The sequence below is a fragment of the Notamacropus eugenii genome, chromosome 2, assembly GCF_028372415.1.
Source record: "Notamacropus eugenii isolate mMacEug1 chromosome 2, mMacEug1.pri_v2, whole genome shotgun sequence".
NCBI lineage: Eukaryota > Metazoa > Chordata > Mammalia > Diprotodontia > Macropodidae > Notamacropus > Notamacropus eugenii.
Genome location: NC_092873.1, coordinates 220843521 through 220868366, shown reverse-complemented (window position 1 = coordinate 220868366; position 24846 = coordinate 220843521). Strand labels below are relative to the sequence as shown.

Genomic DNA, 24846 nt, shown 5'->3' with positions numbered 1-24846 from the left:
ACAGATGAGAAAACTGAGGCAAACAGGGTGAAGTGACTTGCTCAGGGACACACAGCTAGTAAGTGTCTGAGGTTGGATTAGAACTCATGAGGATAGATCTTCCTGATTCCAAGCCTTGCGCTCTATCCACTCTATCCAACTAGCTGCCCTTGTCTATGAGAGTATGTATCTTTGAAATACTATGCTTCATTTTGTTATTATAGCACCCTTATTATTGCTGTTACCATTATTGGCATTATCACCATGAATGTCGAAGTCCCAAAGAATGATGCCAGGATATGTTGCTTGTCTTTCATTCTTGAGGAGAAGACCATAAACCAGGTTCTAATGTCACTGAGATGTTGGGGAAGTGATGTAGAGGTCAGAAGCAGTAGAAAGAAAATGAAAGGAAGACAATTTTACTTCAAAGGAGGAAAGGCTATCTAGGATTGGCATAGAAGAAAGGTTTTGGAGCAGCAGCAGAGGGCAAAAAGTAGGCTGATAAGCACCTTTTCATGACCCTGTGAATTAAGACTTGTTCAGAGCAGAGGACTGCAGTGAATGTAGCATGCTAGAGGGAAAGCCAGGTTTCTGATCAATCAAAATGGTCATTCAATAAATAAACATTTATTAAGCTTCTATTATATGTCAAACACTGTGCAAAGTGCTGCGGATAAAAGTATAACAAAGATAGTCTCTACCTTCAAGAAGTTTACAGTCTAATGAGGGAAAACAGCACACAACAGGAAGCTGAAAAGGGATAGGAGGGAGGAGAAGTAAGTAATGGAGAGATTGTCGGCTTGGGCTCCCTCCTTAAATGGAAGCTTTGAAGTTTATGGCTCTGCCTTCTAATCAGAGGGGCAGAGGGAACTGATGAGGTGTGAGTACCAAGGCCTATGAGATCTTCTAGAATGATAATACTTCGTGATCAAGAAATCCAAAGAAGTCTAAAACAGTGCTCAACTGGGTAGGAAATGAAGCTATAACCTTTAATTCTTTATTTATCTTTATTTATTCATCTGTTATTCTTTATTTATCTGTTTATTTACATTTTGTCTGCTCCATAGAATGTGAGCTCCTTGAAGAGCATGTACTATTTTTACCTTTCTTTGTTTCCCCAGCATTTTATACAGAACCTGACATATGATGGAAGCTAAATAAATGCTTGTTGACTTGACTTGATTGATTGAAAGGAATATTAGTTGGATATAAACTCTTTGAGAACTAGGATTGTTATCATTTTGTCTTTATATTTCTAGCACCTAGCCTAATGCTGGAACAGTAGTCAACTGAGTGGAATTGAGTTGAAATGTTCATGAATGTAGGGGAATGTGTTGAGAATATAGAAGGGGTCCAGAGAACCTAATAGAAAGGTCAGATTAGAATGAGCCAGAAGATGAATAAATATAAACAAAGTAGAGATGAGGTTTTAGAGAGGATATAGTATGTATATACACTTCGCATCTAATGCATTACGACTGGATGACTAGGATTCAAGAACCAATATAATGGGAGATAGATTGGAGGAGCATAGTACTGGATTTGGTGTCATTCATTCATTCATTTATTTACCAAACATTTATTTATTGAGCATTTGCTATGTGTCAGGCAGTAGGGATACACTGTTTTCAAGGAGTTTACATTTCATTATAGGGTAATATGTCCATAAATAAGTAAATATTAAATATTCATTTAAAATTTTATTTATTAATATTCACTTACACTATTTATTTAAATGTATATATTCATAAATATATGAACATTCATTTATATTTAAATGCAGATTTATGGGGGGAACAGTTTAGACCTTGTTTATGAAGTAGCACTTGTTTAGGAGGTAGCACCTGAGCTTAAAGGAAGCTAGAATTTCTAAGAAGGTGGGAAGGGATGAGGAGGAAGCACATTCCAGGGATAGAATATTTAGGCTATGTGAAGGCAGAAGACCGGGGTCCAAATTCCAGTTCTGTTACAAATAATGGATCCTTGTAAGTGGTGGGATGTACTTGCATTTGTAGTATTTGAAATCATACAGTACAAATTCAAATAGCTCAACCAGTCCAGGAGATTCATTATTGGCACTAATTGGACTAATTGGGGCATACTTCCCTTTTTCTTTCATTTTCCTTATCTATAAAATGAGGGAATTGGCATAGATATTCTTTAAGGATACTTCCACTTCTAAGTCTTCTGAAAGTTTATGTGCATTCCATCTATGCTCCACTTGTCAAAATGGAGGGCAAATGTATTTCTGACCAAGAATTGCTGCCACTTCTGCTGACAGGCTTTGTTAAATCAAGATCCTGCACGAGGTATGCCATGGCTGACCCAGTAATAGCACGCATCTGTGCACCTGAGAGCATCCTGGTGATCTCTTGTGACAGTCTGGATTTGATCAATTTTTCCACATGTTGGAGTAGAAATTTAATAAGTAATCATTTCCTTTCAAAGGGTTCTTTTGTGAAGTGCTGGTTCAATTACTTTCATATTTCTTGTCTCAGTCTCTTTTGCAGACAAGGGCAATTCTGAATTGAATGAAAGTGTGTGGGTGGAGGAGTATTTAGGCTTAGCCAGGCTAGAAACACTGAATTTTAAGTATTTATGACTTGCGTTCAGTCCACAATCATAAAACAAATAGTAAGTGGCCCACTTTAATCCCATGTGTCTTCTTATGGCCTATTCAAGTTTTCAAGTTCTTGAACCTGGGAGATTTCCATGTTTTAGCCAAGGGCCCATTTTAGAATTTAAATGCTTACATTTTCTTCTCCATAGGGATTATGTTCAGTAAGCAATAAAGAAATCAGGATGTTTCAATAGTTTTGGGGAATAGATAACTAATAAGGGGATGTTGAGAAATTGTGTGAGGTGGAGCAGAGTGGATCAATCCCTCAGAAAGACCTGGATTGAAGTTCTGCTTCTGACACATATTGGGAGAAAGAATAAGCATTTATACTGTGCCTACTACGTGTTAAAAAGGCCTAGGTTCAAATACTGCCTTTGACACGTGTTGGCTGTGCGCCTTGGGCAACTCTCTACAGAGGGATCGCTGATTTGCATTAATAATAAGAGTAGCTAGCATTTACATAGCATACTATGTGCAGGGTAAACGCTTTGCAAATATCTCATTTGATCTTCACAACAACCCTGGGAGGTATGTACTGTTTTTATCCCCATTTCAGAGATGAGGAAACTGAGGCAAACAGAGGTTAAGTGACTTGTACAATGTCATATAGATAGTAAATGAGGCCGGATTTGAATTCAGGTCTTTCTGACTCCAGGCCCAGCATGCTATACACTATGCTACTTAGGTACATTAGTGAAAAGAATTTCCACCTTGGAAGTTCCCTACACAATGAATTCATAGGTCAAGAGTCTACTACACCCCCAAAGGATGGTAGCTTAGTTCTTAATATTGTGTCCCCATTTCCTTTTTTCAGATCCTTCCTCTGATACTTACTGATCTGTGTGTCTTTGAACAAAATCATTTAAATGTCTGGGTCTTTGTTTTCTCATCTCCAAAATGAAAGAGTTGGAATAGATCACCTCTGAGGTTCCTTCCAAATCTAAATCTATGGTCATGTGTTATATGAACTAGAATTCTAGTGAACCCTTCTTTAGTTCACTACGAATAGCTGCCATATGCCTTAAACTGCTTCCCTCCTGCAGGAAAAACAATCACGTTTGCCAGAACTGTGGACATCCCACGGGCTGTGTACAACTTCCGATTCTTTGCCTCCTCAATCCTTCACCACACCACAGATGCTACTCAGATGGATTCCATGGGCTGTATGCACTATACTGTGAGAAGTCCTGTTGGAATAGGTAGGTACTTCTGAGCTGATGGGAGGGGACAGTCACTGAAATCAGACCTCACAAAGTATACTCTGTTTTTTTCTATTTTACAACCTCACTGTCATTAGCTGATTTCTTGAAAACCAGAGTTACTGAATGATCTCAGTAGTACCTCCAAATCCTAGGCTTTCCCTCTGATTTAACTGGACTCCTTAGCTCTTGTAAGCCCTTTCAGTTTCCCTCACCCTAAAATTTGCCCCCTTCTGGCCACATAAATATTTGCAATACTCTAAAAGAGCCACCAGATATCACTATTTCCTCAGGGAAGAAAAGTAACCTTGGCCCATTGTAAACCCAGGCTGCTGTAGTAGATGGAATTTTAGTCGTGGTGATAAAAGAGAATAGGAGACACAGAAGAAAATGGACATTTTATCTCTTTGTATCATAAACCAAAGCTGTAAGGCATTATGATAAGGATACTACAAACTTTGTCTGGAGGAAGAAGCTAAAACATACTACTTGACTAATATCCTGTGATCTCCTAAAGAACAGATTTTCAATACCCTTTCTAATAGTATGAAATGTCTGTTGATCCTGGTGAGAAGTGCTACAGGGCAGACAATAAAATACAGTCTTTTTATTTTATATAAAGCAATTTTTCTTGTTAGTTTTCATGAATGGAATTCTAGTAAGATTTCAGAGTCTTGAATGGCTACAGAAAGCCTGATGGAGTGATCATGGTAAGGACTTTACCAACATCACATTCACAGACAGGGACCTCTTCCTTATCTAGAGCTCACTTATTCAGATGTCCAGTGATCTGGAACACCACTAGGTACTAGTAAAGAAGCAAGTTTTTCTGAAACCACCCCCTATCATTTCTTATAACCAAATAGTACTTCATCATAATCATATACCACAGATGTTCATACATTTTCCAATTCATAGCATTCCTTCAATTTTTAATTCTTTGATACCACAAAAAAGAGTAACTATAAGTATTTTTGTACTTTTTCCTTTTTCTTTAATCTCTTCAAGGTACAGACCTCATAGGGTATGTACAATTTTATAGTCCTTTTTGGCCTAATTCCAAATTGTTCTCCAGAATGGTTGGACCAGTTCACAAGTCCATCAACAATGCGTTAATGTACCTATTTTTCCTCATCTCTTCCAGTACCTGTCATTTGTGATAGCTCTGAAATGGTGCCTCAGAGTTGTTTTATTTGCATTTCTCCAATCAAGAGTGATTTAGAGCCTTTTTAAATGATTATACATAGCTTTGATGTCTTCTGAAAACTGTCCATTCATATTGCTTGACTATCAATTGGGGAATGGCTCGTTTTTATAAATTTGACAGAGTTCCCTATATATTTGAAAAAAGCATCTTTTATCAGAGAAACTTGCTATAAAGTTTTTTGATATTACTTCATTGCCTATGATACCTTTTATCAAAATATAGTTTTCCTGATTACCTCTTCTAATTAGGTTCATCTTTTGCTTTATCTAAGATCATTATTGCTATCCCTGCTTTCTGTTTTTTTTTTTGCTTTAGCTAAAGCACAATATATTCTGTTCCTTCTTATTATAACTCTATGTGTCTTTCTATTTCAAATATGTCTCTTGTAAACAACATGTTGTTGGATTCTAGGTTTTAATCTATTCTGCTATGTTTCCATTTTATAAGTGAGTGCATTCCATTCACATTCACAAGTTATGATTACTGTGTATTTCCCTCCATACTATTTTGTTCTGTTTATCCTTCTCTCTCTCTTTTTTATCCTGTCATTCCTCAGAAGTCTGCTTCTGACCACTGTCTTCCTTAATCCTCCCTCCTTTTTATCACCCCCTGCTCTTATATCAACTTCCCTTCCTGTTTCCCTGTTGTTTAAGATAGATTTCTATACCTGACTGAATGTGTGTCTATATGTATACACACTTCCTTCTTTGAATCAATTCCAATGAGAGTGAGGTCCATGAATTGTCTGCCACCACCCCCTATTTTTTCCTCCACTGTAAAAACCCTGCCTCTTTACTTTCCTCCTTATTCTAGTTCATCTCTCTTTCTCATCCTTTTATTTATTTATTTTTTTAGATTATCCCAACATAATCTACTCATACTCTGCCCTGTGTCTGTAGAAAAGTGCCCTAATAATGATAAAGTTTTTAGGAGTAATATGTTTCATCTTCACACATAGGAATACAAACAGTTCAACCTTATTGAATCCCTTATGATTTCTCTTTCCTGTTTACCTTTTTATGCTTCTATTGAGTCTTGCATTTGAAAGCAAAATTTTCTATTCAGTTCTAGTATTTTCATCAGGAATGCTTGAATGTCCTCTATTTAAAAACATACATTTTTTTCCCCTGAAGGATTACATTCAGTTTTGCTGGGTAGGTGATTCTTGGTTGTAATCCGAGCTCTTTTGCATTCCAGAATATCGTATTCTAAGCCCTCTGATATTTTAATGTGGAAGCTGTTAAATCTTGTGTTATGCTAATTGTAGCTCCATGATATTTGAAATGTTTCTTTCTGACTTCTTGCAATATTTTCTTGATCTGGGAACTCTGGAATTTGGCTATAATATTCCTGGAAGTTTTTATTTTAGATCTCTTTCAGGAGGTGATTGGTGGAATCTTTTAATTTTTGTTTTTATCCTCTAGATCTAAGATATCCAGGCACTTTTCCTTGATAATTTCTTGAATATGGTATCTAGATTCTCTTTTGATCATGGCTTTCAGATAATCCAATAGTCCTTAAATTATCTCACCTTGATCTATTTTCCAATCAGTAGTTTTGCTGATGAGATATTTTATATTTTCTTCTATTTTTTCATTCTTTTTACTTTTTTTTTAATCATTTCTTAATGTTTCATGGGATCATTATCTTCGACTTGCCCAATTCAAATTTCTAAGGAAATGTTTTCTTTAGTGAGCTTCTTTGTGCCTTCTTTTCCATTTGGCCGGTTCTATTTTTTAAGGACCTTTTTTCTTCAGTGAATTTTTGTGCCTCTTTTACTATTAGGTCAATTCTGTTTTTTAAGGTGTCCTTTTCTTCAGTATTTTTTGCATCCCTTTTATCAACCTATTAATTTTCTTTTCATAATTTTCTTGCATCAGTCTTGTTACTTTCCCCAATTTTTCCTCTAGCACACTTTTCTCTTTCTTTAACTCTTCCAGGAATTCTGCTTGGGCTTAGATCCAATGAACATTTTTCTTTGAGACTTTGATTGTAGCTGTTTTCATATTATTGTCTTCTTCTGAGTTTGTATCTTGGTCTTTCCTGCCATTGTTGTAGCTTTTTATATTTTGTTTTATGTTTATGTCCTTTTTTGGTTTGCTTATTTTCTTTTTTACTTTGAACCTAAATCTTATAGCTTATATTTTGACTCTGAACTTAATGTTAGTATCGGTCTCTACATCTTCACTTTGAACCTTATGTTAGTGTTAATCTCTGCTCCAAAAGCTGCCACCACTTGTTGCTACCAATCTGGAAGTTGCAACTGCCACTGTGGTGCATGTTTTCTGGGTTGGCTCCCACTCTGGTGTCACAGAACTCTCCCGTCAACCTCCTAAATTGTCTCAGATTAGAAAAATGTCTCCCTCTGACCTTTTGTTTTCTTTGCTCCTCCAAAATTTGATTTGAGGGTTTATTTTAAAGTTGTTTGGAGGGGAATGTTGAGAGAGTTCAGCTTGGTGGCTGCCTCTCCTCTGTCATCTTGGCTCCACTCCTTCCTTAAAATAATTTTTAAAATTCTAATGTTAAGTTCAATATATTCTGTTTAAGGAGGTAGCTAGGTATCATAGTGGTTAGAGTTATGAACCTGGAGTCAGGAAGATCTACATTCAAATCCAGCCTCAGACACTAACTTTGTGACCCTGAGAAAGTCATATAACTTCTGTCTGCCTCATTTTCTTCAGTTGTAATGTGGGAATAATAATAGCACCTACCTCCCAGGTTGATGGTAAATATCAATTGAGATATTTGTAAAGCACTTAACACTGTTTCTGGCACATTGTAGGCACTTAATAGATGCTTGTTCTCCCCTCTTCTAAGGAGGCACTCAGTTACTCAAATATGTATGTAATACATTCTAGAGAGTTTTCCATCAAATTGATACATGAATATGGGAAGGATTTGCTCCCTTCACCAAAGTATGGTCACAGAGCTAAGTTTTATGAGTTGCTTAAGACACAGTAAAGTGAAGTGCTTTACTTACCTAGAGACACAGCTATCATAGAAGATGAGACCTAGAGAGGTCTATTTGTCTCCAAACCTAGCACTCAATCTATGACATCATATTCCTCTTGTTTCTTTTTTACATGTCACTTAAAGGAACATTTTAGTTTTCTAGAAGATTCACTTACATTTGACCCCCATCCTTGTCTCTCCTTTTTTGCCTCTTTTAGCTGGCTTGATTAGCCCTTGGAATTTGCCACTTTATTTGCTGACCTGGAAGATTGCTCCAGCTATTGCTGCAGGAAATACCGTGATTGCAAAACCCAGTGAGATGACATCAGTGACTGCATGGATGCTGTGCAAACTCTTAGATAAAGCAGGTAACTGGGATGCCAAACAAGGGTTGATTCCCTGAGGTACACATTCTGCAGTTCTTAAGACAACTGGCATTGTGAAAGTAGGATCAAAAAATATTGAAAAGAAATCAGAGAGAATCATCACACAGCTAAATGCTGCATGGATAGAGGTGCTCCACTTGGGATCAAGTAGGTGGTTCAAATCCTACCTCAGATATTTACTGCCTCTTGTAACCCCAGGCAAAGCACTTTACATTGCTTAGCCTCAATTTCTTAATCTATAAAATGGAGATAATAATAGCAACTATTGAGCAGAGTTGTTGTGAGGATCAAATGAGATAATAAATATGCAAATAGCTATGAAAACTTTAGTAGCATTATATAAATGCTAGCTGTTAGTATTATTACTGCTATTCCTATCTTTTGCTTAATATAAGAACCAGTTCTATTAGAGAAAGACTTTTCAGTAGTGCTGGTGTTGTGTGTGTGTGTATGTGTGTGTGTGCTGATAGTACAATGACAAAAATCTTAATCTACAGGGCTCCCTAATAATTTATTGGTTTCCCTGTCCTATTGCTCTTACACCCAACAAAAATGCCAGAGGAGTCACAGTACTTCCTCATTGAAAAAGGGATATTGAAATGTCACATTAGTACCTTGGATAGGAAATAGAGCACAATATGGTATCAGATGATTCCTGAAATATTCAATCTAAATTTATTTTAGCTTAACTCTAGCTCACATATTACTCCTACTTGTTGAAAACAAATATAATGCCACAAACTCATATGGATGGATAGAAAAGCATTAATTCATTACTTAGAACATGGCATTTACTCTTCTAAGCACTGAAGATACAAATGCAACCAAGCAAGACAATTTCAGCTCTAAAATAGTTTACATTCTAATAAGGAAAGACAGTACATAAAGTGGAGTGGTAGCTATGGAGGAGTGTCAACATAGTAGTGTTGCTCACTAATCAGAGTTTGGGTCCCAGTGGTATGTGTCTGATTTCTGGAAGGAGGAGAAAAAAGAGAAGGAAGAGGAAATTAGAGTATAGATGTCATGGTATGGAAACTATTGAAAAGTGGCATGGTGGCCTTAGGTATGGACTAGATAAAGTGAAAGTTTATGAGTCAGAGCCCAGAGTCTCAGGAATTGAAGTCTAATTTCTGGGCAGAAAAGGAGGAGGAGAAGGAGGAGAGTGGAGTATAGGAAGCATACCATGAAGATGGTAGTATCTTGTCTGTGATATGTATGCCACCATTACACAGGATGGGCTATGCCATCACTTACATCATGCTCCTTCATTCACTACCTATAGAGTGGGTATAGATCCTTTCCATAAACCAGCATCCACTGTATTCTATCTCAAATATAATATATTCACATTAATAAAACAGTCATAGTAATAATTATAATCTTAGAGTGGTAACTAAAGCTCAGAGGGGTTCAATGACTTGATACATTCTCTTAGCTAATTAGTAGCAGGATTTTCACACAACATGATGCCAAATTATTTCCTCCTTCCTTTCTTACCTTCTTTCTTCCTTAACTTCTCCCCCTTTTCTCTTTCTTTCTTTCTCTCATCTCTTTAATTCCTCCTCTCTTTTATCTCCCTCCCTGTTTTCTCTTTCCCTTTTTTCTCCTGTCTTTCCTTGTCATGTGTGTATTTATATATATTTATATGTATATGTGTGTGTGTGTGTGTGTGTGTATGATTGTGGGCACACACAAATGCATATGTACTCTGTATATTCAATAAACATTATCATTTTGTAAATAATAGATAACTTTACTGGATCCTGAGCTCCTCCTCTACAGAGTTCATAATCCAGGAGGTATCTTGCACACAGAGAAATATAATATTGGAATATGCTGTGTGCATAAGAAGAATATAAATGATGTATCATGAGTTCTGGGTTGGTTGTTACATTTTGGTCTTTTTAGGATCCACACTTGGATGAGTGCTTCAGGCCTGTGGCTTTGTAAAGTGAATTTAGCCCCTGTCCTTGGTGATAAAATCCCAATTCAAAAGAATAAAATCCAACTTAATGTCTGGGTGTCCCAGTCCTTCAATGCATTCCTTGCTGCTAATACCAAATGTTTTCCTCCTTTCCTGGTGTGTTCACTGATTGCCGCCTTCAGGCCATTTCTTCCATTTATGCGGCTTTGTGAAGTTATGCGAAGCATTACAAGGTGAGATTCTTGTAAAGGATCTCATTTATTCTCCACCTACTCCATCTATTTAGAGAAGCCTGGGCTGTCAAGAGACTTGACTTAAAGGTTTAAGATTAGCTATATAAAAATTTTTATTTCTTTGATTATGACCTGAATAATTTTCTTCCCAGGGTAAGGGCTGCTCCTTTTCAAAACACAATCAATGGTCCGAATGGTGAGCAGGAACAGAAAGAATATCCAGAAGTATTCCGTTCTTAACAGTATTAACGTCAGCCCACACTGAGACATAATCAAAATGCTAATGCTTTTCTATAAGAAAAAGCAATCACACCAGTGAAAAGGAACTCATTTTCCTCATGTGGAAAACATGCAGCTTAGATGAGATTCTTCTCATCTTTGCTACTCTTAAAAGTATCTATAAATATTAGAAATCATTCAATCTAATTTCCCCCTTCAAATTCCTTAGAACCTACTTCCCCACTCCCACCTCAACTCTTCCTCAGCTCCTGTTGAGGATTCAAATGCAAAACCCACCCTAGGCAAAGTTGTAAAGTGGACAAAGTTTGTCTTTGGAGTAGGATCGGAGGTCTAAAACTGGAAGGAACCTCAGAGGAAATTTCATCTCACTCCCTTATTTTATAGAGGCCCAGGGAGGTGAAATGACTTTCCCCATGGTCACATCAATAAGAGAGCAGAGCTATCGTTCAAGCTCAGGTCCTCAGACTCTACTTCTAGTGCCTTTTCTGCTGTGCTGTGCTAGAACTTGGGCAGTCGCTTAAATAAAGAAATATTGTTCCTCATCAGGAAAATGAGGGAGTTTCATTAGATGGCCTCCAAGGTCCTTTCAGCTCTAATTTTATATTCCTATGATTGTTTTGTCTTTCCTCTTTCTCCTTTTTGTGTCCCTATTCCTACTGTTTGAGTTCTTTCTGCTCATTCTATAAAGCAAATTGAGTCTCTTTCCTCTTCCTGTTCCCATACCCTGTGTTTTTATTCTGATTCCCAACTATTCAGGGTTCTCTACTGTTATGGCCTCAGCTGATTCTGCCTTTATTTTGATAGAAACTCATGTTCATAATCCATCCTTTTCTCTGGGTCCAGCCTTATAAAGAGAGATGAAGTTAGAAAATCAATTATGGAAGGGATTTCAAAGAAATAGTTTAGATCATCCCTCCAGTATGTTTTACCACCTAGTCTAGTTTCTGAAATTTCATGATAAGAGTTTTGTAACTTTTACCCTTGAAAGTTTTAGGGTTTTTCAGAATTGCCTGTTTAAATGTAGGTGCTCCTGGGAGAGATAACCAAACCCCTAAGCTTTTATCATTGAAAGTTAGAAGAGGCCTTAGAGATTGGTGGGAAAGCAGGAGTATACCAAGACAAACTCCACTAATTTCATACTTTTGCTTCTTGCTTTATCCTGTTACACATATTCTTTTCTATACCTCATTCATTCCCTAAGGACCTTGCTAGGTGACTGACTGGATAATCTCTAATCACTGAGTTAAGGTTTCCCTGTTATCTCATGGCAAAGGATTACTGACTAATAAGCATGCATTTCTATTTGTAAAAATGAGCTCTTGGAGGTACTGCCTTAACCCAAAAGGATATATTTCTGATGCTGGGTATCTCATAAACTAGAATGAGAAAAATATTTTGGAGGTACTTTTCAGGGTACAGACTTCAAATCATCGCATTCGGGCTGCAGGCTAGTCAGCCAATGCTGAGTCATCCCTTTGGGAGTAAAAATATCCATCTCTAAGCAAGTATGACAAGTATTTCCGTGCTTGTGCCAATATTAAGTGTATGTTCGTCTGCTTGTCCCCAAGGCAGGAAGAGCTATGTCTGATCTTTACAATATACTTCCGTACTCACAGTACAAGAGACAGCATCCTCAGCAATAACCTTGAGATAATAATTATGAGATTTAGAGCTAGAAGGGACCCTCAAGATCCTCAATTCATCCTCCTCATTTTACAGAAAAGAAAACTGAATCCAAGAGAGGTTAAATCAGTTGCCCAATGTTACACAGGAAATAAATAGCAGAATTGAGATTTGAACCCAGGACCTCTGATTTCAAATACATTGTCACTTCCACTGCATCACATTCTTGATAATAACTGATGTTCCTACATAATTTTAAAGTTTTCAAAGCACTTAAAATAGATCACCTCACGACAACCCTATGAAGTGCATATAACGTATTCTAATTGCCATTTTACAGATGAGGGAACTGGGGCTCAGAGAATGTGATATAGTGTCAACAGCAAAATTTGAATCTGTCTTCCTGACTCCAAATGCAGAACTCTTAGCATTATACTATGTTACTGCTGCTGTTTTAAGTTGTACTACATTCATGGCAGGTGTTTGGTCAGGGCAAAACACAACACTTTTACTCACTTTTATGCCTGTTTATAAAATAAAATCAAAGTGAAGGAAATTGCTTTGACCCAAAATTTACTTTGTTAATCCAGTCTTTCATTCTCCCTAAAAATTAAGAGAAAATAAAGACCTCTTTCACATGGAGAGGTCAGAATGAAGTACCATGGCTGTATCAATGTTTATACTTAGAGATAGTTTTTCTTCTTGTTTTTGAGATCTGTGTAGGTAGGGGCTGCTGAGAGATATGGGGCTTCATAATAGGCTAAATCAGGAATGTAATGGACCTTCTTTCCACTTAGCTACTGTACTATAAGATGCTCCAGGCATCTCCTAGAGCCACTAAAGGAAGAAAAGGCATCCTCTATGTTACTGGAGATGGTCAATGGATGAATTTGGGAGGTGTTTAGTTTGGAGACAAGAAGTTATAGGGGGAACATGATAGTTATCTTTAAATATTTTAAGAACTATTTTGTAGGTTAGATTAGACTGCTTGAGCTAGAGGCAAAGAACTAGAAACATGTGAAATGTGCAGAAAGACAGATTTAGGATCAATGTTAAAACAACAATCCAACTTCTTAACAATTAGAAGTATCAAAAAGTAGAATGTTGGGGATGGGAGAAAGTTAGTAATGGTAGAAATACACTAACAAAAAATATTTTTTGAAATATATAGAAGAAAACAAAAAGAAAGTGAAGGAACATAAAATAACCATTTTATTACATCTTGTTCAAAATAATACCTGTTTTTAAAAATTATGTAATAGAAGTTCACAGTTTCTTATACAATTTTCTTTCTTATTCTGTTTTTTGAAATGCTTTTGTTCATTGATGATTGGTACAGTCATAATACAATTTAAGAAATAAATGATCTCCCTCGCTCCCCTCACCAAAAAAAAAAAAAAAGGAATGAGATGATGTCATGGGTTCCCAGTCAGGGCAGAGGCTCGATCACCACTTGTCAGTTACAGGAGGTAAAGGGTAGACCAGATGGCCTTGGAGTCTCCTTCCAACTCTAAAATCTATTATTCTATGAACTTGACCTAAACCCAGTTAAAGTGAAGAATTGCTTAGCTAGAATAGGGAGCCAAAGCCTAAAGAATTGGAACGAGGGTAGAGAAGAAATTATTTTTCCCCTCCCATGTGAATACTTGTTCCTCACTTGGAAAACCAAATGTCCTTTGTACTCAGATGATGGAGTGGTGGCATGATGGTACTATACAACAGCATGAAATGTGGAATTTGGACAGAGATTCCTTCTGCTTGCATCTTTCTAGGGTAAATCCTCAAAGAATTGCCCTGACCATAAGGGAGATTTAGGGTCAGTCTGTGCCAGCAGCAGGGATCTAGTAGTTGCTTCTATACCATTAACCTGTATATATCACAATTCCTGGCATGATGAAGACTGATTATATTAACAACATAGAATTCCTAGTTTCCTTCATCATAACTCAAATGCTCTTTTTCCGTGAAACTAATACCTTCCTCCTCAATTATCTCGGATTTATTTTATATATTCTTTGTTGTACAGACACCCCACCTAAGGGCACAGGGACTGGTGGGTCTCTGCTACTCTCTCTCATGAACTATACAGTCCTATATTTTGTTTATTCTTGGGGAAGCCTTATCTCTAATTGGGGGAGAGGGCATAAACTCACTTTTTCATACTCACTGGCTCCATTTTAAATCCCCACCCTACAGGTGATGCTATTTACAGTTTGAATTATGGCTCATATCTGGGACTTCTCAAAGAGAAGTCAAAAAAGATACAGAGTGCACAATATGATTCAAGTATAGAACAGATTGTTTATTCCTACCCAAAAAATAATGATAAACCTCAATTACTCACCCTGTATGTTAGCAGAATGATTGAAACTGGATTCACCAACAGTTTATAACCATGTATAAACTACGGTCTACTGGGAGGCTGGTAATTATGCTTCATTAGTACATAAAGCAGTTTTTGTAAAGCTAATTAGTCAGTTTTGTATTTCACCTTTCCCATACCTAGGCAGGATTGCGCCTTGTGACTGGATAGGAGACAGGACAGCACCCTTCCCACACTGTACACAGCTCAGAATAGTCTTCACTGTTTCCTTCCTCAGGAAGGAAAAGAGTACTAGGAGAGGAAGGTCACGCTTTCTTATATCCACTAAATTCCAGCTCAGCATTGAATAGGGGACTCTTTATCAGCACGTAGTACAAACCCCTCACTCATACATAGTTAGATTTAATCTTAACCTAACTTTCCACTAGGAAATGTGGCTGAACATACTCCAAAGATAGAAAGGCCCAGATAGAATGTATGTTCCTTGAGGCCAGGGACTCACATATTTTACTTTTGTTTTAATATCCCCAGATGCCTAAAACATGGAAGATGCTTAATAAATGATTCCTCAGTAGCTTTCTAACTTGAAGGGGGTCTAAAGAATATAAGGCAAAGAAAATTAATAACTGCAAATATCTTTTTTTTTCCATTTAGGTGTTCCACCAGGTGTAGTGAATATTGTGTTTGGAACTGGGTCCAAAGTAGGAGAGGCCCTGGTGTCCCATCCTGAAGTTCCACTGGTCTCATTTACTGGGAGCACACTGACAGCTGAGCAGATCATACTAAAGAGTGCCCCCCACTGCAAGAAGCTCTCTCTGGAACTTGGGGGCAAGAATCCTGCCATCATTTTTGATGATGCCAATCTGACTGAATGTATCCCTACCACTGTCAGGTCTAGCTTTGCTAATCAGGTCAGGGGAAATGCATATGTGTGTGTGGGGGAAGGGAGTATATGTTTGGATCTATTGTTTTTTCCTTTTAGTCCTTTTTAAAAACTCCTTATTCTGTCATTATATGTTCATGTCTAAAAGACAAGTGGTTGATTTGGGTAATTCCATGAAATGGTAAAATGAAATATTGTTTATTTCCCCCAGCTGATAGGACCATCCAATCCCATTGGTGCTAGGCAAAGAGTTGTAGAAGTCATAGGAGAATAAGAAAGTTATAGAAGAAAAAGTACCAGATTTGTAGTTGGAAGACCTGGGTTTGAATCTCAGCTCTGCTACTTACTTACTAATTAACATTTTAATCTGGTTTGAGCTATGTTTGCAGCTGAAAGTTTGACACCTCTGCATAGGATATCCTAGTCCTGATTGCAAAGATGTAGTCTATATAAAATGTGCTTCCTCCAAGCACCTCATACCATTGTATTCATATAATGGCAATTATTACAATAATTATAAATATAATAATACAATTCATATTTCAAATAATAATTTCAATAATTGTATAATTCAGAATTCAAATACATTCATATAATAATAACTATTACAATAATTATAAAGTAAATGTTTAAAAACAGGCTCGAGGCAGGAGGGAATGTGTAGATGACAGACGTTTAAGTTTGGTGTGCCTTACTAATATTTTCTCCATTGCTTTCTTAAATCTAGACAATCAACAATAACAAAAAATAAAGCAAGCCCAGATTTTGTAGCATTTGTTAATTTCTGAGGTGTAAATGCTCACACTGCAAATTTTACAGTCTGTGCTTATGAGCAAGTTAGCACTCACTCCAGCACACTCCTAACTCCAGCTCAAATGTATGTAGTATTTTATGAATTATCACGTCCTTTTCTCAGAATCCTGTGAAGTAGCAAGTACCCATATTGTTCTCCCCGTTTTACTCACAAGGAAACGGAGGGTCAGTGAATATGTTATATGCCCATGGATCACACAGTAAGTGTCAGAACCAACGTTCAAAATTGGGTGTCTCAGGTCTCAGTTTCCTCGTTTGTAAAAAGAAGATTGATTTCGGTGATCTTTAAGGTCTCTTCCAGCTTTTGCATTCCATGATTCTTGAGGTGTAATGATGGCATAAAATGTTTTCAAGTCTTTATATGCTAGTACAAGTGCACATTCCCTTATACTTGGAGAGGAAAAAAAGCATTCAAAACACTAGCCAAATATTTGCACAAGACTGTGTTTATTGAAACAATGAGAATGATTCATCTTGATTTCCTCACAATCTTCCCCTCAGAAACAAGAGATGAAAGCAGAGCAATATTTATTGTTGTTGTTATAACGTGCATTTATATAGCCCTCTAACTTTTACAAAATACTTCCCCACAAACATCAGCCCTGTGAAATAGATAGCATACATATTATTATCTTAAATTTGCAGATGAAAAAACAGACCTATAAAGGTTTTACATGACTTGCTCAAGGTCACCCAAGTTATAAACATCAGAGCTGGCACTATTACCAACTCTTCCCCAAGTCCAGTCCCCTTTCCATGGAGCCATGCTGTTTTCTGTATTTCCAGCTTAGTGCTAGAATAGTCTATATATCTATATCTATATTTTCATATGTCTATCTATCTGCATATCTGTATGTATCTGTTTCTGTCTATATATCTATCCATAGACAGATATCTACATCTAGATATATAGATATAGAATGAGGTTTCATATATTCTTACCTATACCTCATTCCCTGAGGGCCTTGCTAGGATTGTTGATTAGATGAAGAAATCACAAGATTTAAGTATTAATTTGCTCCAGCTGATAAGTCAACAAGTCAATATATATTTAGTAAGTACTTTCTATGCGTGCTATATATGACTGGCACTGTGTACTAAGAACAGGGAATAAAAATATAATAGAAACAAAGACAGTTCCTGCCCTGAAATAGACTACATTGTAACAGAGAAAGACTGCACATGAAAGGAGATGAAATTAGCAAAGATGTTCTTGTGTGTCCACTGTGTGGAAGTCACTGTTAGCCTACCTTCAAAGGGCTTACAATTTAGTTGCGAAGCCCTGGTGTGCCCGCACCTCCAAACTTTCTCTCTCTCCCTCCCTCCCTCCCTCCCTCCCTCTCCCTCTCTCTCTCTCTCTCTCTCTCTCTCTCTCTCTCTCTCTCTCTCTCTCTCCCTCCCTCCTTCCCTCCCTCCCTCCCTCCCTCCCTCCCTCCCTCTCCCTCTCCCTCTCCCTCTCCCTCTCTCTCTCTCTCTCTGTCTCTGTCTCTCTCTCTCTCTCTCTCTCTCTCTCTCTCTCTCTCTCTCTCTCTCACACACACACACACAAACAGAGCCTCTAACATATAAAGCAATATACAAAAAGTGTCAAACGAGTGATACAAATGCAAATCTTCTACGTGTTCATAGGAAGGATGGGTTACTGTGGACTGGGTGAGCAGGGTTGGATTCATGAAAAAGACAGGGCTTGAACTGACCTGTCATTATGTCATCCTTGTCATATTATTGTTTGCCTGTCAGGGGGAAATCTGCCTCTGTACTAGCAGAATCTATGTCCAAAGGAGCATTTATGAGGAATTTTTAGCAAGATTTGTTGAAGCCATAAGAAAATGGAAAGTTGGTCCCCCCTCCGACCCTACAACCAGTGTGGGAGCTCTGATAAGCAAAGCCCATTTGGAGAAAGTAAGTAAATAGTTGTATAGTGAAGAGTTCTGGAAAAACTTCTAGAAGAAATGCTCTTAGCATGGCACATCTCAAAGGAACACTGTGGGAAAATTTTATTCATTATTATTTGGTTTTAATAAAGTATGCTCTCCGAAGAGCACAACTGCTATTTTTTACTTGCCTCTAGATATGTCTAAAGTGAAAAGTATAAAAGGTACCAAGCTTAGGAAGTCAGCTTCAAGAGGCCACCCTGCCATGTGGCAAAGAAAGAACAATTGTCAGCTAAGTTGGTCAACAGTAAACTGGGATACTATTAGGAGAAGGCAGGCAAGGAATTCCATGGCCAAAATTGCTTTGAGGAAAATTCCTGTCCCATAGATAGTTGTAGATGAAGGGTTATTAACCTGAAATCCCTTGATACTGTTCTACTCTTCATGAACTTGGATGGGAAAAAACCAAACAAACCCTGCATTTTTAATTTTGCTAATCTGTAACAGAAATTTAGCATTTTTTCAATTACATAAAAACATCATTCTGAGGAGGACTCTATAAGCTTCAGTAGGCTTCCAAAGGAGCCCAAGATACAAATAAAGTTAAGAATTCCTACTGTAGGTGGAATTTGGAAACTGTCTGCAGGAGTATCCTTATTCACCCCAATAATTCATCCATAAGTGATGCGTGAGAGCCATCTTGTCTAGAAGTGATCAAATTATCAATGGGAAATCTACCAGGGCTTTGAGTTTTAAAAGATTAATTGACCAAGCTACTTTCTTTTTGAGGTTTTAAAATCCTTTTCCTATAGCCTGAAAGAGTTAATATGTTCCTTCAAATGGGCTATTTCACTCTACAAGTTAGGTTAGGTTCAGTGTCTAGAAAAAGTTTTTTACTTACTGGGGGTGGGGTGGGGTGGGGGGGCCTATGCCTAGTACATACAGTAATTTTATTTTAAAAAAATTCAGATGTGGAATGAATAACAAAATTAAAACATTTAGTTGAACAAAATTTATTAAGTAATATTTGTGAGAAACATAGTACTAGGTGCTAGCAGTGCAAAGACCAAAAATAAAAATTAATAATCTTGGGCCTCAAGGAACATACATTCTTCTTTTGTACCCAATTATCACTCAGATATCAGAAATAAATGAAAGAATAAATCTCTTTCTTCCTTTTGCCAGCTAACAGGGCTTGCTTACACTAGGTTTTGAAACACTTCACACCTATTTATTCATTTTTCTATAGGTAACACAAACTTCTCAGGAAGGAGCTCACTGGGTGGAATGACATTGATCTGTAGTGGGGGTGGGATTTGGGAGGGAGAATCAGTAGACAGTGTTACTAATTAGGAATTCTTTCTACCTAGGTTAGGAATTATATAAAGAAGGCCTGTGCTGAAGGGGCAAGAATTCTGTGTGGAGAGGGTGTGGATAATTTGAGCCTCCCATCCAGAAACAAAGGGGGCTATTTTATGCTTCCCACTGTGATTACTGACATTAAAGATGAATCCTGTTGCATGAAGGAAGAGATATTTGGTCCAGTCACTTGTGTTGTTGTCTTTGATACTGAAGAGGAAGTCATTGAAAGAGCTAACAATGTGAAATATGGCCTAGCAGCAACTGTATGGTCTAACAATGTTGGAAGAGTTTGGCGAGTATCTAAGAAATTGCAGTCAGGATTGGTCTGGACTAACTGCTGGCTAATCAGGGACCTGAACCTTCCTTTTGGTGGAATGAAAGCTTCGGGAATTGGCAGAGAAGGAGCAAAGGACTCATATGACTTCTTTACTGAAGTAAAAACAGTTACTGTTAAATATTGATCTTTGTTTATCAAAAAGTTCTATGGCAAATGTCTTTTAATAGGATGGTTACTATATGGTTGTGAATAGAAATTATAGAATGAATTAAATGAGGATTAAGATAGTTACAGAAAGTAAATGGATAATTTTGATTAAATAAAATTTAAAAAAAAATTGTTGTACAAACAAAACCAATGTAGCCAAAATTAGACATGAAGCAGGTAAATGGGGGAAAACAGCTTTGCATCAAGTTTCTTAGATAAAGGTCTCATTTCTAAGATATATAGAAAATTGATTGAAATTCATTAGAATGAGGCCATTCTTCGGTAGATAAATAGATAAACAATATGAAGAGGTACTTTTAAGAGGAAGAAATCCAATCTATCGATAGTATGAAAAAAATTTTCCACATCATTAATAACTGGATAAATAACATTAAAGAAGCTCAGAAGATCTACCTCACATTTCCCAGATTTACAAAGTTCATTAAAAAAAAGGAAAATAATAAATTCTGGAGAAATTATGGGAAGACAGATATATTAATTCCTTGTTCATAGAGCCATAAACTAGTCAACAAACCATTCTGGAAAGCAATTTAGAACAATGCTTTAGAAGTTACTAAGCTGTAATCCTTTGACAAAGCAATACCACCATGAAGTCTAAAATCCAAAAGATTAAATAAAAAAGAACCTATGTGTACAAAATTTTTTACAGAAGTTCTTTGTGAGTGAGTGTATGTGTATGTGTGTGTATGTGGGGGGCAAAAGACCTGGGAACTAAGGGAGTCCTCATCAGTAAGGGAAAGGCAAACAAATTATGGTATGGGAATATAATACAATACTATTGTGCTTTAACAAATGACAAAGAAGATAGTTTTAGAGAAGCCTGAAAAACACTTGTGTAAACTAATGCAAATGGTTTTTGGGTTTCACTCTAGAAGAGATCTAAGAAACCATCTAGTTAACTGAATCTTCTCATTTTTAGCAATGAGGAGATCAGGGACCTGAGAAGTTGATTCCAAGTAAGTAAGGAAGAATGCCAGAGTTCAAGCTCAAATCTTTTGTGGCTCCAAATTCATCACACTTTCCATAGTTATTTTTCTGACTACAACTTGCTTTCAGACTCAGTGAGAGTAGAATCAGTTGTCATCATGGTCTCAGCTTTTTTAGATTTTCCAGGAACTAAAGATTGGTCACATGAACAAAACAAACTCATACATTCATATTTTCATACTGATAGTAGAAGAATGAATGAATTTATACAGATCAACGAACAAACGTGTGTGTGTTTGTTCTTTGTTGCCGAAGAAAACCATGCCATCAGAGAAATGATGACATGACTTGTACTTGACTTTGTTTTGAGTGAGGGAGGGCTGTGCAGGTCACCAACCTCACTTCTCCTCCAGAGCCATCTGAATCTAGTGACCAGATATTCATCAGGATGACTAGAGATGACCCAAGATGAGGCAATTGGGGTTAAGTGATTTGCCCAAGGTCACACAGCTAGTAAGTGTCAAGTGACTGAGGTGAGATTTAAACTCAGGTCAAATGACTCCTGCACTGGTGCTCTATCCACTGCACCACCTAGCTGCCCCAATGAACAAGTATTATCTATTTAAATAAGTAATTGCAATTCTTAGTTGTCTCCCCTTTAAGAGATCATATATTGTGTTAGATGACATTCTTTACAACTTCTCAAAGGTAATATGTGATTATAATACAAAAAAAAAATTCCAGAATGAACTCCGCCAAAATATATGTTGAACTAGTTCATTTATTTCAATAAAAGCACAGACATTTGTTTGTAGCAGTCTATATTATTCTAAGGAACAGTGTCTATTTTGGTCAGAGCTAATTATGGTATAGTGAAAATACAGAGTGACTTGGATTCTAGTCTCAGGCTATTGCCAATGACCTGTGTAATATTGAGGAAGTCACATACCTTCTCTGGGTCTCAGTTTCCTCAGCTATAAAAGGAAGAAGTGGAACTAGCGGCCTTCTAAGGTATCTTCCAACTCTCCATCTATGATTCTACAAAGTAGGATATAAATGTAATCTAGTATTATGAATGTTTAATTTCTGAATAGTTCCCTTTCTCCTTTCCCCCTTCTACCTTTCCCCCAGTGAACACCTGCCCCTCCCATCTCCTCTTCCATTTACTTCCCAGAATCGTCCTTTCTCTAGTGCCCTCGGTAGACATCAAGTGTCCCACCCTCTGGTTACTACTTCCTCCTTCTGTACCTTCCTTCCCTTCTTGAGTGTCTCAGTTCTAAGTCATTTGCGTGTCTCTACATCCTCCATATAGAGAAAGGTCTTATTTCCTTGAGGCATTGCAGAGGAGAGATAAAGAAAAGGGGGTTGAGGCAGATAATGTCTAAAGTCCCTTCTCATTCTAATTCTGTACAAGAGGATTAAAACTATTTTTTATTACTATCCTCCCTATCCCTCCCATCTTAACCTTCCAAAGGGTATATTTTTGTACCCCAGTGTGTGCGTGAACACAAACCAATTCTGTTTGTCACTTCCTGGCCATTTCTAAACCATGTCACCTGTAATCTAGCCATCCTCTTTGAACTCCTTGTACCAGAACCTGAATTGCACCCCTGGGATTCTGGGCTTTTCCAGGTGAGCTTTTACCTGATCTTGCTCAGACTAGACATTCACATCACTTCTAACCATTTTCAGTCCCTTCCACTCCCCCATACCCATTCTGGCTCTCCCATAAGAAATGTTATCTTCCATCATAAAATTATAGTCCCTGAGTTTTTTGTTTCTATTTGTACCCTCTGCCCTTAGCATAATGCCTGGCACATAGTAAGCATTTAATAAATATCATCACTCCTTCATTTGCCATCATTCATTTCAGGTCTTAGTTAACAAAAACAACAATAATAGCTAGCATTTATATACCTCTTTAAGATTTGTCTCAAATGATCTTCACAACAATCCTGTGGGATAGGTGTTATTATTTATTCAAATTTTACAGATGAGGAAACTGAATCTGAAAGGTTTTAAGGGATTTGCCCAGGGTTAGGCAAGTGAATGTCTGGGGCAGGATTTGAAATCAGATCCTCTCTACTCTAAGTCCAGTGCCCTATGTATTGCACCACCTAACTTTCCCCTGTACAGAGACATTTGGAGGCTTAAAGTTTAGTATTCAATTTATTCGCCTTGTAAGATGACCCTGGGAAGAGGAGAGAGGGGCAAGAAGCAGTATATATGAACCTTAGGTTGCTTCTTTGCTAAAGAACATAACGGGTTGTGCTCTAATCCTGCTTTTTTTCTTAGCTATGTCTGACTCAGGCTGACCTATCAGCACCTCAGTCATGGAATCCTCAATGAAGGATAAGTCCTACTAAGTAGTAGAGAGGGCCTGCTTTATTTTGCTAATCAGGTGTGACTTGGGACCCTGTTGTCTGACCCCTCTTGACTGCAACATCTTGGACAGGTAATATCTGTCAGCTAGGAGCTGCTGGGACAACCAGATCATAGCTATACCCTGCTCAAAGAGTGAGATATTTCTCTTCTCCTGGGTTATGGATCTAGGGGGCCCAAAGTGGCTTCCTGCTGTGTTCACCTCCTCTCAGAAATGTTTGATTTTGGCATTATTAAGATAATGCTAATGATGGTCACTTATGCAAAATACTATCGATGCCCAATTACACTTGCCGCACAATAACAATTAAGTATCTCCTTAAATATGAATCTGTTTAACTGATGAACTGCTGTGATTTTATTTGATTGTAGTATTATCTGCTTTTGTATGCTCAGCCTTCACAATTTATTGCTCATATAATATGGTTATAGATAAGCAGAGATAGCAGCAGTGTGCTGGAGTCAGCTGAACTGACTTGCCTGAGTCAATAGTTAAATTTTCAACATAAGCATTAACACCTCAGAAATCAGCCATCACTGAAAATTGGGCCTTGATTTATTGCTTTGTTGGTTGTCTAGATTTAAGAAAGTGATGGAGAAAATGGCAATAATGCAGATTAAACTTAAAAGTATGTCCTTTGTACATTTTCCCAGAGAGTCAATTGTTATCCGTTTACCAGCACACCCCTAGGTATAGAGGAAAGAGTGCTAGACTTAGAGTTAGGAGAGACCTGGCTATGTGAAGACTGACATAATCTCTGAATTTAGTTTCCTAATTTGTAAAATGGGAATACTTCATGTACATCCTGCCATTCAAGGTTGTTATGAGAATATAATACCATAATACTTTGTGAGTCTTTAAGGCACCATAAAAATGTCAACTATTATTATAGTCAGTTCACTGTGAGTAGAGATTGTTTCGTTCTCTGTAATTGTATCTTCAGCACCTAGAACAGTGCTTGGCACATAGTATAACTGAAAAATAGTAGGTGACTAATTATGAGGTTTAGGGGTTGCACTTGTGATATCATTGATATAGGGAACTCCCAGGTGGGGAAATTCCCTCTTCCAATTCTGAGTGCCATCTTCTCTGGAACTGATAGTCTTAGAGAATCACCCTTCTTCACTTACCTCTTTTATTTATGAGTTTCATTATCTTTGCAACTTATAGTCATAGAGAACTGTCTAGGGTACTACAACATTAAGTGATTTGCCTGAGGTCATACAGCTAGTTTGTGTATATATATAAATATATATATATATAAATAATTAGAGAACAATACATGATAGTACATGTAAAATCCAATAGGAAAGTTGAACTTTATATGGGGGGGAGTGTGTGAAGAAGTATAAACTGTATAGAATGTTGATTTCTCATTGAATCCTCCATCTCTCTGAAAGTGATGTATCAGTC

The 24846-nt window shown here is 37.3% G+C and overlaps 1 protein-coding gene across 1 annotated transcript in view; it reads left to right on the top strand.

The window, feature by feature from the left end:
• ALDH8A1 (aldehyde dehydrogenase 8 family member A1) overlaps nucleotides 1-20762 on the top strand; it is a 28275-nt gene extending 7513 nt beyond the window's left edge. The window contains exons 3-7 of the mRNA XM_072643402.1: nucleotides 3643-3798; nucleotides 8176-8325; nucleotides 15341-15597; nucleotides 18123-18284; nucleotides 19627-20762. Coding sequence (XP_072499503.1) covers nucleotides 3643-3798; nucleotides 8176-8325; nucleotides 15341-15597; nucleotides 18123-18284; nucleotides 19627-20079 — 1178 coding nt within the window. The 3' untranslated portion in view covers nucleotides 20080-20762. The remainder of the gene's footprint in view (nucleotides 1-3642; nucleotides 3799-8175; nucleotides 8326-15340; nucleotides 15598-18122; nucleotides 18285-19626) is intronic.
• Nucleotides 20763-24846: the final 4084 nt, after the last annotated feature.